The following is a 17,030-nucleotide window of genomic DNA, read 5'->3' as shown; positions in this document are numbered from 1 at the left end:
GCAGAGTAAACAGACAACCCCACAGAGTGAGAGATAATCTTCACGATCTGTACATCTGACAAAGGATTAATATCCAGAATCTACAAGGATCTCAAACAAATTAGAAGGAAGAAAACAAACTATCCCATCAAAAAGTGGGTTAAGGACATGAATAGACAATTCTCAAAAGAAGATACACAAATGGCCAACGGAAAAAAATGTTCAACATTACTAATGACCAGGGAAATGCAAATCAAAACCATGATGCAATGCCACCTTACTCCCAAAGAATGGCCATAATCAAAAAATTAAAAAATAATAGATGTTACTGTGGATGCGGTGAAAAGGGAACACTTCAACACTGCTGGCTGTTCATCAAATCCTGAAAGTAGATCAAATCCTAAAATAATCCAAAAATTATTCTGGAAGGTGAATGTCATTCAGGAGACCTTGGAAGCCCTAGGATGTCCTCTGCACAAATGAAGTGGAGGATGAGGTTAAATTATGGAGTTGGATGACACTCATCACATGACTTCACTTCTCTGCCTCAGTTTTTTTATGTCTGTAAAAATGGGGATGCTGACACTCAGGATTTTTTATGAGGACTGTAGCTACCTGAAAACCCCTTAAGATAGTGCCTGGTGCATAGTGCCTGGACACCCATATTTGGTCAAAGAATTATTCTGTGTTGATGATTGTTTTGGTGTGAAATGAGATAAAATGGGTTTTAGAGTTTTTCTAAACATTCTTCCAAGGGAGAGATTGTTGATATTTCTTTATGAAAACCTCAGGATAATAACTCTAAGGAAGTTGAGCACAGTATCCTCTTGCTTAAAAAGCCTGGTGATAAAAATTGTGTTCACTTTCCTACTTCATGAAATTTACACCAGAGTCTTTCCTCTCTTACTTCAGAAGAGATGAAGGACAAAAGACCAGATGGGGAGGACAAGGTTGTTTAGGAGAGGTTGTGTACCTCTGACCTGGATTCCGTGATGTTCATTCAATCATCCCTGGAAGTGTGCATCTTTGCATGTGCAGTCATACATTTCTATCATATGCTTCGTAATTCCCTCCCTGTCAGTGGCAATTAGGAACTCACATAAAGCTTAGGACAGTAAAATTATATGGTGTGTTGTTTCACTGCAGCAAAGATTTCTCTGAGGTTTAAGGAAACAATGGGACAAAAGGGCTGGACACTACTTGATGTCCTGCCTTCTCTTTTTATTGAGCAGCAGTCTACTCACCCATCATTTCTGACCTTCCCATTCTCCTATATCCTATAATTATATCTCCTGTTCAGATTTAATTACTGAAGTCCAGATATAATTACTTGTGCCTGGAACTTGATGTTATTTTTTAAAAGAGGGGCCTGAGGAACGGTTTCCTAGCTGATTTCCAGGTTTCTAATTTTCACTGAATAAGTCGTTGGTTTTCAACTGTGGCTACTGGTTAGAGCCACCTATGGGAATTTAAAACATACCAATGCCTGTGCCTTCCTCAAAAAGAGTCTAATTTGATTGCTCCATGGTGTGGCTTGGGATTTGGTCATTTAAAAATGCTTCCAAGGAAAATAGTCATTTTACAGTGAAGGAACTTTAGCCCAGTACTCAAAGTTAACATTCCCAATAATCAAAGATAAAGAAATTCTGGGCATCTTAGAAGGTGTAGCATTGCCTCTGTGGCATTTTTGCCCAAAGTGGATAACCTGAGTTTAATCAGGAGAAAATATTAGGTAAGCTCAAACTGAGGGTCATTCCACAAAAAAACTCGCCAATACTCTTTTAAAATGTTAAGGTCATGAAGGCAAAAGTAATTCTGAGGAACTGTCCCAGACTGAAGGAGACTGAAAGGACAGAACAATGAGATGCAGTGTGTGTTCTTGTATGGATCCTGATCCAGAAAAAGGACATTAGTTGGAAGACAGAGAGGATTTGAATAGAGTCTGCAGATTCATTCGTTGTAAGATGTCAGTGATCATTTTACTAATGTTGATGATTATACTCTGGTTATCTATAAAGTTAATACTAGGGAAAGTTGAATGAAAAGAATATGGGAACTCTGACTATTTTTGGAACATTTTTGGAAGTGTAAGATTATTTCAAAATGAAAGTTATAAAAAAGAAAGGGGAAAAAACTTTCAGATAATCCTGAGTCCCCAGAGTTGAAGACCACTTCCCTAAGTCATCTTGCCCAATACTGTCAGAGTAATCTTCCTGGAAATATTGTTTGTGATGTTACTTACCTTCTCAAAGCTTTCCAGTGACTCCTATCATCTATAGGATGAAATTCCAATTTCTTAAGTTCTCATTCAAAGCCCCCATAACACGACCCCTATCTACTTCCTTGATCTACATGGAAGAACTTGACCCACATTTGACTTTCTCATGTCTAAACACTTTCCAATTATTTGACTCCTTCATATAAAATGCCTACCTGCCTGCTCGCCTCCTAAATTGTTCTTCATCTTAAAGCTCATTTCAGTCCCTGTCTCTTCACTGAAGCTGGTATGGTTATTTCTGTTAGAAGCCGTCATCCTTTGTTTCTTTGAATTCTGGGAGGTACAGTGGTGTGGACTGAAATATAAGCTTTAGATTCAGAAATATGTGAGTCTGAATTCTGATTCCACCTTTCACCAATTCTGAGATAAAATACTAGTTAATGATGTCTTGGGATAGAGGGATAATAGTACCTACTTAAAGGGTCGTTGTGAGCATTAGATGAGGTGCAAACAAAGGTCTCCAGCACATAACAGATTTCTTCTTCATCATTTTTGTTGCTCAGTGATCCCAAAGGTGTTATGGGTGATGCAAAGGCTTTTATCAAAATTTTCTGCAGGGCCTTTTAAAAAGTCTTGTGTCTGGCCATCACTAAGATGAGAGACAACCTTGAACTGAACTGAATGTTTGGAACTTTAAAAAATTCAACCGAGATTTGTTTTTCCTGGAACACAACTCAGTAAACAAGTGGATAGAAAAATGTAACCCAACAGAGGGAGAAGGGAAGCACAGTGGTTTCAAATAACACCCATGCCTTCGTAGGAAAAAGCTGTGATGCCTTCTGAACCTACCTGTTTGCTCTCAGTCAGGCAGGATCAAAGAAATGTAACTCCTTAGTACAATCCCTTAAACCATGAGTCCTGCACAGCACCTCACTAATCCATTCTCTGCCCAGGTGATGTGTGCACGGGTGAGTCAGATCTCCATGAGTGAGATACTCTTCCCACTTTTCAGCTCCCCTACCCTCACTACTGTGTGCTCTGGTCTGGCCCCAGTTCCCAGGCCATTAGTATTGGTCTAAGAAAGCAAGGCCAGGACGGGCAGCTGAGAGGAAAGTCAGAGGCCACCAAGCATGAAAAGAGAGAGGTGAGGCTGTCATTGCTCAAAGCCATCCACTCTGGGTATGTTTTATGACTGTTTCTGGGTTTTGGAATCTTCTCCCCTTTGTGACCATTCCAGGGACTCACCCTCCTCCTATTTCCTTCTCCCTAGTGCACCCTTTTTATGTCCCTAGTGCACCCTCTGTCCCTAGTGCACGCTTTTTATGGCCAGTGACTGGCTGTGTGACTAGATGACAATTCAGTAAAAGTTACTTTTTGTGAGTAATTTGACTGACAGCCAGGCCCGCCCTGTGTTTTCCCAGAAGAGACTGGAGGTTCATAAAAGCTATCTTTAATGCAGGGCTGTGCAGTTGTGAGTGTGGTGTTAGGAAACAGGTGCATAAGTGAAGAGTGAGACCGAAAACAAAATGCTGGCTGTTCATCAAATCCTGAAAGTAGATCAAATCCTAAAATAATCCAAAAATTATTCTGGAAGGTGAATGTCATTCAGGAGACCTTGGAAGCCCTAGGGTGTCCTCTGCACAAATGAAGTGGAGGATGAGGTTAAATTATGGAGTCGGATGACACTCATCACATGACTTCACTTCTCTGCCTCAGTTTTTTTATATCTGTAAAAATGGGGATGCTAACACTCAGGATTTTTTATGAGGACTGTAGCTACCTGAAAACCCCTTAAGATAGTGCCTGGTGCATAGTGAGTGCTGCGTCAGTGTGAGCTATTATAATTATGGAAATAGGCGAAGGTGCCACCCGGAGCATTCAGAGTGCCTTCCAGTCAGGGTCCCCGCAGGTAGCTGGAGATGAAGATGGTTAAAGGGGCTTAAACTCCACAGTGGAAGGATTGGGGGACAGTGCTGAGAAGGAACTCAGAAGCCAACAGGCATGGAAAGAGGCCAGTGGGACTGTCATTGCTCAAAGGCCACACACTCTGGGTGTGTTTTATGACTGTTTCTGGATTTGAAATCTTCTCCCCTTTGTGATCATTCCAGGGACTCGCCCTCTTTATATGTTTCTGGATTTGGAATCTTGAGCAATATTCATGACGCACAACATTCTGTGAAAAATACCTTTACCCAACAGCAGGAACAGCCAGAGTGGGTGTGGCTTCTGTCACAAATATTGTCTCCTAGTAGTCTAGGAATTTGTCCTAGGATCAAATGGTTTTGCTGAAAGTCAAGTCTAGAAATGGGCTTTAGGGGTGCCTTGTGACTAGCATTTATGTTGCCAATGGAAAGCATTCATCTTTTTAAAGGAAAGCATTCATCTTAATGAAGAAATCCCCTCTTATGGTCTGGGTCAGGGTTTTTTGCCTCTGTACTATCCTTATTTATAAATTGTAAAGAGAAAGACCGAAGAAGAGTGACATAAGGAAGTGTATGTATGAATTAACAGGGCAGAAGTGCGACTAGTATGTGTAAATTAAGGGAAAGCATGTATATATTTTATGTGAACATAAAAAGGACTTCTTGTTGGCCCAGTGCGGTGACTCTCGCCTGTAATCCCAGGGCTTTGGAAGGCCGAGGCGGGCATATCACGAGCTCAGGAGATCAAGATTATCCTGGCTAACATGGTGAAACCCCGTCTCTACTAAAAATTAGCCGGGCATGGTGTCGGGCGCTTGTAGTCCCAGCTACTCCGGAGGCTGAGCCAGGAGAATGGCGTGAACCCGGGAGGCGGAGCTTGCAGTGAGTGGAGATCTCGCCACTGCACTCCAGCCTGTATGACAGAGTGAGACCCTGTCTCAAAAAAAAAAAAAAAAAAAAAAGAAACTTCTTGTTTTAAACAGACCTCTGCATAAAAATAAAAATAATATCCACTGCCTTGAGTGGATAGCAGACTGCATGACCAGAACATTCCAGCAGAGTCGTGAGAGAAGGGATTGTGTGGCTTCTTTGCTAAATAGAAGGTTAGATTGAGTAAGTCACTGAAGAGAAAGGAGGTGAAGGAGAAGATGGGTGATGGTGAGAGAATGTGGGATGCCAAAAGGAAAAGACTGAAAGAAAAGTTTACTAAGGGCTCATCAGGTACTAGGCTGTGTGTCTAATGCCTTCCATATATTAATGTATCCATTCACTGTCATTTTCTGATGCAGTAAGAGTGACCCTTGTGCTGCAGATGAGAAGAGGCTGAAGGGGGTGAAGTGAAGTCCAGGGTCATCCAGCCAGTTCATAGCAGAGCTGGTGTGTTTCACCTCGAAATGTGTGCTCTTTGTGATTCAGACAGAAAAGTGAGACACAGAAGAAAGGCAAAGCAATTTTTTGTTGTGGGTAGAGTTTACAAAAGGTACCTGTGTTGGGCAGAATAATGGCCTCCTGAAAATATCCGCATCCTAATCCCTGGAACCTGTGCATGCTACTTTATTTGGCAAAAAAAAAAAAAAGACTTTGCAGGTGAGATGAAGTTAAGGGTCTTGAGATGGGAGGTTATTCTGGATAATCTGGGTGGGCTCAGTGTAGTCAGAAGGGTCCTTGTAAGTGAAAGAGGGAGGCGGAAGGGTCAGGGTGAGAATGATGCAGCCAGAGAGATCCCACTGGCTGTCCCTGGCTGTGAACATGCATCAAAAGACAAAATTACAACAAAATCAATTACAGATCCAATTGGCTTTTATTTGTGATTCATGAGTCAGGGCAGTTTCCATTCTGCAAAATATAGTGATAGCTTCCACTGGGCAATACAATAGTAGAACAGTGGGTTTTGTAAAATGGGAATCCAGGAACAGAAGAATATAAATAAACTCATTTAAATAAACTGATTGGTTAATTTCAAAATACTTCATATTACTTTTTTCTAAGCGTTAAAGCAGAAAGGACTTTCTGACTGTGCTGACATAGCCTGGACTCTCCTGTTTTTAGGAAAAATTTATCTGTTCTGAGATCTACCTGCTTCCTCAATGTTTCAGTGTGAGTATGTGGCCTTTAGAATGACAGGCTCCATTCTGGAGTCACTAGGCTCTCACCTAGATGAGAGTTTGACTAAACATAAGGCATTAACACTACTGTCAGTTACCATCATTTTGGACTTCCATCATTCATAGGTTATGATGTCTTCCTAATCACACATTTATTTGAGTTTTTGTCATTCCAGTCAAAGAGAGAATATTTGACATTTGACTAATGACTGCCTACAAACATGTAAAGGTTTTAGAGAATACAGCACACCAGGGTAACTAATATTGTGACAATCAGGAGGATAACACCAAGAGTTTGGAGTATGATCCATAGGTAGAGACCCCATGAGCCAAACCAAATAAAATAGAATAGATTAAAGAACGAGCCACATGAGGAGCCTACCCATTTTAACCAAGCAGCATGTTTGTTAATTTTTGCAACTGAGTATCTATAGTACCCGCTGTATTTATCCATGTGCAACAAGAAGTGTCAGCAACTGCACAAACTCCTCACTGTTCAGCTAATAGGGAGCAATTCTATTATCTAGCATCCCATGACTGGGTTACATTAAAATAGTGAGTGAGAACAGGTGAGTCTAGAGGTCTAACTCTAAAAGAGACCACTGTACATGTGAAAAAACAGTTGTATTAGGGATGTTGTTAAAGTTAGCCACTGGGTGGAATAAAGGATCCGTTAGGTCATGTAAAGATTTGGGTTTGACATGACATGACAGATCCAACACTCTGTCAAATTACCTACACTGATGGTGAAATTGTAGTTACAGCATTATCTTGCCAAATTAAAGAGGCAGGCATAAGCAGGGAAAAATTGAGTGGGATAAGAGCCTCATCACGATGGGAAGTCTTGTTCCGACATCTTGGGAAAAACTGTCCACAGCATGAAGTCATCAACTTCTCATCCTGGTTGGCAATTTGAGTGTCTCTAGTTATGGTGTTGAACATTTTGGTGAGCTCTGAGTGGCTCACATCTCAGGCATGAGGGTTTTCCCTTGAAATTTACATTGAGTTGTCCACCTCCAGCTTATAGGTCTTCAGGATGAGAGCAGGTCTTATAATTAGTGGTTCCACAGGAGAAAACGACATTGAAGGAACAGGCAGTCCGGTCTACAAGTAGATAATAAAAACTTGAAAACAAAATACAGGGCTACAATTCAATAACAGTTGTATTACAGTTTTTCTTCTGAACATAACTTTTCTCCATCTCTCCCTGTTTCTACCAAAGTATATCAGAGTAAGACTAACCTGTTTACAAAATAGGTAGAGTCTCATCAAACATGGTCTGATTCTTTATATAGGAAGTACAGCAAGAATAGCGATTGACTACATAGGATCGTTTTAAGGTTGCTTTGCTGGAAGGTTTGATAAGGAATCTCAGATCAAACTTTTAAAAACCTCTCAGCACTAGGCAGCCAAACCAAGACTGACTTCAGACTTTGCCTGCAGCATCTCAGTACCTATGGGTTCATTCTACGTATATTTCCAAATATGGCATCCCAGCCAAAGTCTTGGTAATATAACCAGTATTTTTTAAATGTATCCTGTTATAAACAGAGCAGATTCTTATCGAACTTATGAAAACAACTATTCTCATAACAATGTGAACAGCCATGAACGGTTGCCTGATTCTGGATGGAAAATGTAGGGAGAAAAATTAATGTTTCAATTTTTGTTCACAAGTTGTATTTTACCAAATTTCTGTAAGCTACATAGATAGCTTAAAAGAAAAATGTTTCTTCAAATCCGGAAAATAAAACATTTAAAGAATCATCAAAACTTCAACTAAAAATTCATAAAAACATTATCCTCATTAGTTCATTTAGTCCCATGAAATTAATTTTTTGTTCTGCTTGACCTTGGTTGGCAGTTTCATGAAGATGTCTCTTCATTAAAGTTTTGGGAATTCTTAGCCCAACGGTATGATTCTAAAGTTATCAGAAACCTGTATTCAAGACAACTTGTCAGAGTCTTATCCATACATATCCTTGGAAAAGAAGCAGTTTTGGACTGTAACCATTTCCAAATGCTTTTAGAGAAGAGTCAAAACAACTGTCTGTGAATGACAAAGACTTAAGATGACAATGGTTAAAAATCTGATGGGACTTCAGATTTGATAGATTTGATGATAACGACACCACTCACAAGCAAATTTGGTTAGTTCTGTGGCATGTAATACTATGACTGATAACATATTAGATTTCTAGAAATCTCATGTAATTTTTGAAACATTCACATCAATAACATACCCACAAATATAACTTAGAGAAGGTGGCATCACGTCATTTGACAGTGTTTTCCATATAATTTAACAAATCAAATAAAGTGAATTTCCATTTCGCTTCTGTTTCTCGACTGGATTACTGAGTTCAGGGCATCGCCCATTAGCAGACATGACCAACAATGTATAAGCTTATGTATGTTGAAAAAGTTCCAGAGGTAATTTTGATACATAACCCTAGCTACAAACCATTGATTTAAGCCCAAGTTCTCCCTATAAAAGCAGGGTTTCTGCATCCTGTCTGCACATTAGTAGCATGTGGGAAAGCTTAAATAACAATGCCTTGGTCCCACTGTAGACCATTAAATCAAAATGTATGAGTGGAGCCTGGGAATCAGTTGTTCTTTCCTAGTGATTTCAGTGTATAGCCATATTTCCCATTAGATTTCTCTTTCTTCTCATGGAATTTATCTTTTTCTATTTTGGCATTACAGTTCTTTTTCATATCTTATTTTCTGGAGACAGGGTCTTGCTCTGTTGCCCAGGTTGGAGTGCAGAGGCACAGTCACAGCTCACTGTAGCCTTGAACTCCTGGGCTCAGAGGATCCTCCCACCTCAGCTTCCCAAAGCACTGGAATGACGGTTGTGAGCCAATGCACCTGGCCATTTGTCTTATCTTCTGTCTTAGGCTTTATATTCCCAGGAGTAAGGACCTTGTCTTCTTCAATTCTGCATCTTTCATGAACGCATGAATTGGTTATCAGGAAAAGATTCTCAACCACACTTAGGTTGTTTCCTCTCAGGTTCACATATTCATGCTACAGTCTTTGTCCTCCACAAGGTCAGAGGTTGCTTGTGACGAAGGGTGTGGGCAACTCCACAGTGCAGGTGGTGGAGGAAGGTTACCTCATTTTTAGGCATAACATTGGAACTAAGAATTCTATGTGTATATGGGGCAGAGGGGCAGGGATGTATAGGAAGACAGATTTAATTAGAATGGAGAAATTATACTCGGGAGTAGTGGTAAAGGAAGTAAAAAGGATTCGTGAAGAGAAGAAAAGTGAACTTATCTAATAGGAGAGAGTAGGCCCCTGCAGGTTCTTGAGTAGGTGATTTTAGGAAGGTAATGAAGCAGTCATATGCTAGGAAGCATTCAAAGACTGGAGACCAGAAGTCAAGCAGGACTTCAAGCAGTTGTTGAGGTTTATGGTAATGGAGAGAACAGCACAAGTGAAAGATGTTTTAAAAAGGACCAAGAAGCTTTCACAGTGTATTGAACTGGGGAAACAAATGAGCAGAGGCTGGAAGTAGTCTTGTCCAAGATACAGTGGAGTACAGGAAGCATGAAGACCAGGGAAAAAGAGACCTGCAGGAATGAGTGCTGAGAAGCAGGAGTGTAATGGGAGGAGGAGGAGATCTAGTCCCAGATACAGGTGAAGAAGTCCTTTCCCTCTCCCAAGCATGGCAGTCAGTCCTGCAGGAAATAGGATAAGAAGAGAGGTCATAATATCTGCCACTCTTCCTGAAATGCAGAAACTACACCAGGTCTGCTATATCAGAGCCATCCCAGCCAGTACTCCAATCATGATGCTGACAGCGGTCCCAGCTGAGAGGTCAGGAGAACTTCCTGTTACTGATTCATCTGTCATGGAAAGAAAAGAGAAGGAATGAAGGTGATCTTATTTTACAGTGGGGTACCCCAGGAACCAACTCTCAGCATGAAGTCGTTTCTATTTGTTCCTTCAAGGAATACATTATTTCTGTGGGAAGGTTGCTGGGAGATGATTTGCCCACTAAATTCTTGCAGGTTTTTCATCTCACCAGGTTTCCAGGTTGATGACGAGTCTTCTGTCTGTTCTATCCTGACCTTTTTACACTCAGATATTTTTGAAGGCTTTGAAATTTGAGAAAGACTGATTGCTAATCTTGTATGTCATTAAAACTTCCCACTTTTTCATGGTTGCATTTTTTTTCTTCGTGTCTCAGTTGTGGCAGTTAGTGCATTCTGAATTCACCACCTCCTTTGCACAGAGACCTCGCTTCCCACAGGCTCCCAGCAGGTGTGTGAAAGCAAGTCAAGTTCTGTAAGACTCTGTTTTGCTCTGAAAGGCGATGGGCTTGAGGAATTCCCAACAGTCTTGCACAAACTCTCTTAGAACTGCACTGCAATCTAAAACTTTCTTTTTTTTCTCTTTCTCCTCCACAGGCATCACATCTGCATCATGATCTGAGGACTCTCCCAGGTTCCTCCCCCTCCCAACCCACTTTCCCTCACAGGTGTTTTTCTCTCAAAATTATATTGTGTGTCTAATCCCATCTTGGCTGCATCTCACTGAATGAAAACTCACATACCAGGCTTGAGACTTCATATTTAACTCTGTTCTTTTCCCTCTCCCATATCAATCAGTAACCATATCCCAGTGGATTTTTTGTGTAAATGCCTCTTTCTCCCATGTATATGTATACGTATATATGTGTATATATATGAATATATATAATGTATATATAATACCTTCTGCCTCTGTTTCTTCTTTATTTCTGTTGCAATAATTTGGGCTTAATTTCTCATCAGTCATCAGTCAACCTTTGCTGAATGTTTCATTAATAATTACGTTAAATCTTCAAAACAGTACTGTGAAGCAGGCACCTTATTGCAGTTTTCAATTGTGGAATCTAAGGCTCAGAGAAGTTAAGAATCTTGTGCAAGAAATGTATAACTATAAATACTTACATTTAAAAAGAAGAAAGATCTCAAATCAACAACTTGACTTCACAACGTAAGGATATATGAGAAAAACAAATGAAACCAAAAGATAGCTAATGAAGGAAATAATAAAGTTTCGAGTGGACTAAAAAAACAATAGAGAAGAGCAATGAAACCAAAAGGTGGTTCTTCAAAAAAGTTCAACAAAATTCACAACCTTTAATTAGATCAACTAAGAAAAAAAAAATGAGAAGATAGAAATTACTCAAATCAGAAATGAAAGTGATTACTACCAATTTTACAGAAATAGTAAGTGTTATGAGTATTATGAATAATTATGTGCCAACAAGTTAGAGAACCTGGATAAAATAAATTCCTAGAAACATAAAACCTTCTAAATGGAACCATGAAGAAACAGAAAATCTGAATAGACTAATAACTACTAGGGAGACTGAACCAATAAAAGAATTTGACAAAGTTCAACATTCTATCATAATAAACACACTCAGATTGTAAAAAGAAGGAAACAACCTCAACATAATAAAGCCAATATCTGAAAAGCCCAACACTAACATCATACTCCAGGGAGAAAAACTGAAAGCTTTCCCTCTAAGATAAAAAACAAGACAAGAATACCTGCTTTTGCCACTTCTATTCTATGTAGTATTGGAAGTTCTAGTAAGAGAAAGTAGGCAAGAAGAAAGAAATGGCATCCAAATCAGAAAGAAGTAAAATTAACTCTGTTTGTAGATGACAGGAACTTATGTGTGGAAAACCCTAAAGATTAAAACAAAATTTTAGAACTAATTAACAGATTCAGTATAACTGCAGGTACTAAATCAACAAGCAAAAATCAGTTGAAATCAGCCGTATTTCTTTTTTCTTTTTTTCCTCTGTCTCTTTTTTTTTTTTTTTTTTTTTTTTTTTAGACTGTGTCTCATTTTATCGCCCAAGCTAGAGTGCAGTGGCACAATCTCGGCTCACTGCAACCTCTGCCTCCCCAGTTCAAATGAGTCTCCTGCCTCAGCCTCCCAAGTAGTTGAAATTACAGGCCTGTGCCACCACATCTGGCTAATTTTGTTTGTTTGTTTTGTTTTGTATTTTTAATAGAGACGGGGTTTCACCATGTTGGTCAGGCTGGTCTCGAACTTCTGACCCTAAATGATCTGACGACCTCAGCCTCCCAAAGTGCTGGGATTACAGGTGTAAGCCATCGCGTCCAGCCAAAAACCAGTTGTATTCCTATGTACTTACAATGAACAATCTGAAAAGAAATTAAGAAAAGAATTGATTCACATTACCATCAGAAAGAATAAAGTTCTTAGGAACAAACTTAACCAAGGAGGTGAAAAACTTGTAAGCTGAAAATGATAAAACGTTGCCAAAAGAAATTAAAGAATATATTAATAAATGGAAAGAAATTCCGTTTTCATGGTGGAAGATCTAATAGCATTAAGATGACAATATTAATGCAATCCCTACCAGAATCCCAGTGGCATTTTTTGCAGAAATAGAAAAATCTATCCTAAAATTCACATGGCATATCAGTACTCTAAATAGTCAAACAATAGGAAAGAATGAAGCTGGAGGACTCACACTTCCTGATTTCAGCATTTGCTACAAAGCCACAGTAATCAACACAGTGTGGTACTGGCATAAAGGAAGACATAGAAATGAATGGAATAGAATGGAGAGTCCCGAAACAAATGCTTGCATATATGGTCAAATTATTTTTGACAAGGGTACCAAGGTCATTCAATAGGGAAAGAGTTGTCTTTTCAACAAATGATATTGGGAAAGCTGGATATCCATGAACAAGAATGAGTTGAATCTTTACCTAACACCATATACAAAACTTAACCCAAAATGAATCAAAGACCTAAATGTAAGAGCTAAACCTGTAAAACTCTTAGAAGAAAACATAGGGGAAAACTTCATGACACTGGATTTCACAATGATTTCTTGGCTATGACACCTAAAGCACAGGCAACAACAACAAAAAAAAGATAAATTTGACTTCATAAAAAGTAAGATCTTTTCTATATCAAAGGACATTATCGAGAAAGTGAAAAGGCAACCCATGAAATGGGAGAAAATATTTGCAAATCACATACCTGATAAGGGATTAATTCTCAGAATATATAAAGAACTAATATAACTCAACAACAAAATTCCAAAAACCCAATTTAAAAATGGGAAAAGGACTAAAACAGAGATTTCTCCAAGTAAGATATACAAATGGCCAATAAGCCCACACAAAGATCCTCAACATCACTAATACTTAGAGATATGCAAATCAAAACCACAATGACACACCACCACACACACATTAGGATTTAATAAAAAAAGAAAGAAAAGAAAACACAAAACATGTGTTTTGAGGAGGTAGGAAAATTGGAACTCTTGTGCATTGCTGATGGGCGTGTGAAATGGTGCAGGCACAGTGGAAAATGGCAAAGCTGTTTCTCAAAAAAATTAAGCAAAGCATTACCATTTGATGCAGCAATTCCACTGCTGGTCATATGCCCAAAATAACTGAAAGTAGGGATTTGAAAAGATATTCATACACCCACGTTGATAGCAGCATTGCTCACAATAGCCAAAATGTGGAAACAGCCCAAAAGTACACTGAATGATAAATCAAGAGGCAAAATGAAATATATTCACACAATGGAAACTCATTCAATCTTAACAAGTAATAAAATAAAATAAAATGCCAAGCATTTACACAGTCATGAGCCTCAAATTCTGATACATACTACAACGTGAATGAACCTTGAAGACACTATGCTAAGTGAAATGTGGCCAGACACAAAAGGACAAATTTTGTATAAGTCTATTGATGTGAGGTACTTATTAATAAAATAGTCCATGACAGGAAGACAGAAAGTAGAATAATGGCTACCAGGGACTAGGGTTAGAAGGAGTGGAGAGTTATTGTTTATTGAGTGCAGAGGTTTAGTATGGTAAGTTGAAAAAGTTCTGGAAACGGATAGCGGTGATGGTTGCCCAGCAGTATAAACATAATTGGTATCACTAAACCATACTTTTTTTGGAGACAGGGTCTCGCTCTGTTACTGAGGCTGGAATTCAGTGGCACAATCAAGGCTCACTGCAGCCTCAACATTCTGGGCTGAAGTGGTCCTCCCGCCGCAGCCCACCAAGTAGTTGGAACCACAGGTCATGTACCACCATGTTTTGCTAATTTTTTGTGAAGACAGGGTTTCACTATGTTGTGCAGGCTGGTATTGAACTCCTCAGCACAAGCGAGCCACCCACCTCAACCTCTCAAAGTGCTGGAATTACATGCGTGAGCCCCTGCGCCCAGCCCTAAACCGTACATGTAAAATGGCTAATATGGTAAATTTCAGGTTATGAGGGTTTAACCTTTATGAATATATAGTGGCTGGTACTCTTGTCCTCGCTATAAATACACATCTTGTGGCCCTGCCCCTTCCGTCCCATGCAGAGCCCCAGTGGCTAAATCTCCCTATTTCTCCAAATGTTCATCACTAGCTGTGCTCTATGCTGTGTCCACAGCCTCATAAAGCCAGTGACTTCAGAGCCAGGCCATAGCTCAAGAGTCTGCCCCGGGGCTCCCTCTCTTCCCAGTTCCCTGAAGCCTAACCCAGGAGAGGCTCTGCCTTTTATTGGCAGCTCAATTTAGCCAGATTCAGGACAGGTCACCCAAGCACCTTCTCCACACACCCAGGTCCCACCCCAGGTGGAGTCAGGGCAGGACCAGTCACCAGGTGAGCCAAGAGCAGAGCAGGGGGCAGAGTCTGAGCTGCTCCTCCCTCATCCAAGGGGGCTTCCTCCTCTCATCTGGGGAAAAAGTGTGAGCCTGTTTCAAAGCCTCCTTGTTCCTTGTAGATCATGAATTAGGCAAAAGAACACAAATTGGTGACAAAAAGGGACGTATTGGTGGCCGAGAGAACCCTTAAGGACCCTTCCTGCTTTCCCCTCTGTGAAGCTCCTTCCACTACATGGGGCTTTGGGGCTGAGGGAGCCCCCTCCCCACATTCCAGGCTGGATCCGTAATCAGCCATGAGAAATTACTGAAGCACAGGGAGGAGGGTCTGCAGAGACACAGTGAGAGGGTTCAGAGGGGAGAATTTGGGATCTGCTTGTGCCCTTGGGACACAGGCTGGAAAAGAAAATTTTCTTCAGCTCTTCCTTAACACCAGAGAGACCCCACCTCAAAATACGATGCCAATGGTCCAGGGATCGATGTACCACAGACTGTGATCATCTTGGCTGTGGTCCTATTGTGGCCAGTGGCCAATCTGTGGGCATGGCAGGTATAGGATACACTATTCTTTGCAGTGCTTTGGGGATAAAGAGCTCTTGCATGTGTTGCAGAAGCTTTCCATCACTCAGCCAAAAATACTGTGTGGGTGGGATGAAGAGCCTGAGGTTTGCTCCTAACTGGTAAGATATGTCTGGGGTAGAAATGGCAGGGGTGTCCAAGCCTCCTGGAGCAAAGAGAATAAAGCCATAAGTGATATCCTCAGAGGGAAGCGGAAGCTCCTGGTCTGTGGAAGGGCCGTGGTATTCCCCTTACCCAAATCACAGTACTGAAGTCCCAACCAAACCCCGACTGTGTTCACTGAGGCAGAGCCTGAGACATTCACTTGTTTCTCCCATCACAGGCTGTGGACCCTGAGCCTCCCAGGGCAGCAGCAGCCCCTCCTCTCATACTCTTCGTCAAGGCTGGGTCTGCCCAGGCTTGCTTGGGGCTGGAAGTCATGGCCAGCCTGGGTGACTAGAAGTGAGGGTCTGTGTACTTGGACCCGAGAGGGACTGAGAGGCCTGGCCTCTGGCTGCATGGATTTGGGCTGGCAGCCTGGGCCACAGAGGAACAGAAGATACTCACGGCGGACATTCAGGGTGACTGGGTCACTGCGCCTGGCACCCACTGAGTTCTGTATTTCACATTCATAGGGTCCTTTGTCATTCGTTGTGACGCTCAGTAGAACGAGGGTCCTGTTGTCAATGGAGAGCAGCCGCCTGGGACTGACCTGGAGGCTCTGATTGTTTACCCACCACAGGTAGGTTGTGTCCTGAGTTTCAGGTTGACAGGTTAAAGCCACAATATCCTTGTTCTCCACCGGATTGAAGGTGTTGCTGGAGATGGAGGGCTTTGGTGGCTCCGCTGTGCAGATAACAGAGAGAAGATTGCCTTGTGTGGCACCCTTGGTTTCCCTACAGGTATCTTTCAATCAGAGTTCGCATCTCCCACCTCTAAGCCCACTCAAGTCCTTAAAAGCCCATGGCAGGTGTATGTATCACAAGACAGGTGCACAATGATCTGAGAGCTCAGAGACTGTGAGGCTGCCTGATTTGTCTTAGAGAAGCACAGACTTTCCCAAGTGTAAATTGTGCAGCAGCTTTGGGTCATGGACATACCCAGGACCATGAGTCACAGCCCCTGGTGCCTCTCCTGGTCCTTTCCTGATGACTGCCTACCTGGCCTTTTGGGGTCCTCACCTGGAATGTGCAGGAGCTGAGTTCCTTCCAGCTGAACACTCCTATACCACCCAGCCATGGCATGTTTCTCTGAGCCTTTTTTTTTCAAGGGTATCCCAGAGATGGGTGATGATAACAATGGGTGTTTGAGGAGACATAGCAGAGGAAACCAGGAAAAAGTCTAGAGGTGAGTTTAGTACTCAGACTGCAGGGCCTCCAGGTGGGGCAGGTTTTTGATGGCGCCCGGGTGTTTGATGGTGACTGACAAGAGCTAGTGACTTCCAGGAAAGCACAGCAGAGTCCAAAAGAAGATAAAGGGTGAGTGAGGCAAGCAGGGGCTGGCTGAAAATCTGAGGATTCTCAATGACATAACAAGAAAAATGAAGGCAAATTAGGAGAAGAGATGTATGTTATATTA

The 17,030-nt window shown here is 41.2% G+C and overlaps 1 protein-coding gene across 3 annotated transcripts in view; it reads right to left on the bottom strand.

The window, feature by feature from the left end:
- LOC105541955 (carcinoembryonic antigen-related cell adhesion molecule 4) overlaps nucleotides 1-17,030 on the bottom strand; it is a 54,428-nt gene that overhangs the window by 33,589 nt on the left and 3,809 nt on the right. Inside the window, exons 3-5 of one of the 3 annotated variants that reach the window (XM_011983277.1) lie at nucleotides 16,020-16,298; nucleotides 9,954-10,081; nucleotides 5,904-7,348 (exon numbers count right to left, since the gene is read on the bottom strand). The exons of 1 other annotated variant lie outside the window; for it this stretch is intronic. In XM_011983277.1, coding sequence (XP_011838667.1) covers nucleotides 9,990-10,081; nucleotides 16,020-16,298 — 371 coding nt within the window. In that variant the 3' untranslated portion in view covers nucleotides 5,904-7,348; nucleotides 9,954-9,989. Of the gene's footprint in view, nucleotides 1-5,903; nucleotides 7,349-9,953; nucleotides 10,082-16,019; nucleotides 16,299-17,030 lie in introns of those variants that run through there. One more of the 3 variants, XM_011983269.1, reaches the window with a different exon arrangement.

Source organism: Mandrillus leucophaeus, unplaced genomic scaffold, assembly GCF_000951045.1.
Source record: "Mandrillus leucophaeus isolate KB7577 unplaced genomic scaffold, Mleu.le_1.0 Scaffold106, whole genome shotgun sequence".
Lineage (NCBI taxonomy): Eukaryota > Metazoa > Chordata > Mammalia > Primates > Cercopithecidae > Mandrillus > Mandrillus leucophaeus.
Note: the sequence above shows the minus strand (reverse complement) of the source record. Positions and strands in the feature narration are given on the sequence as shown.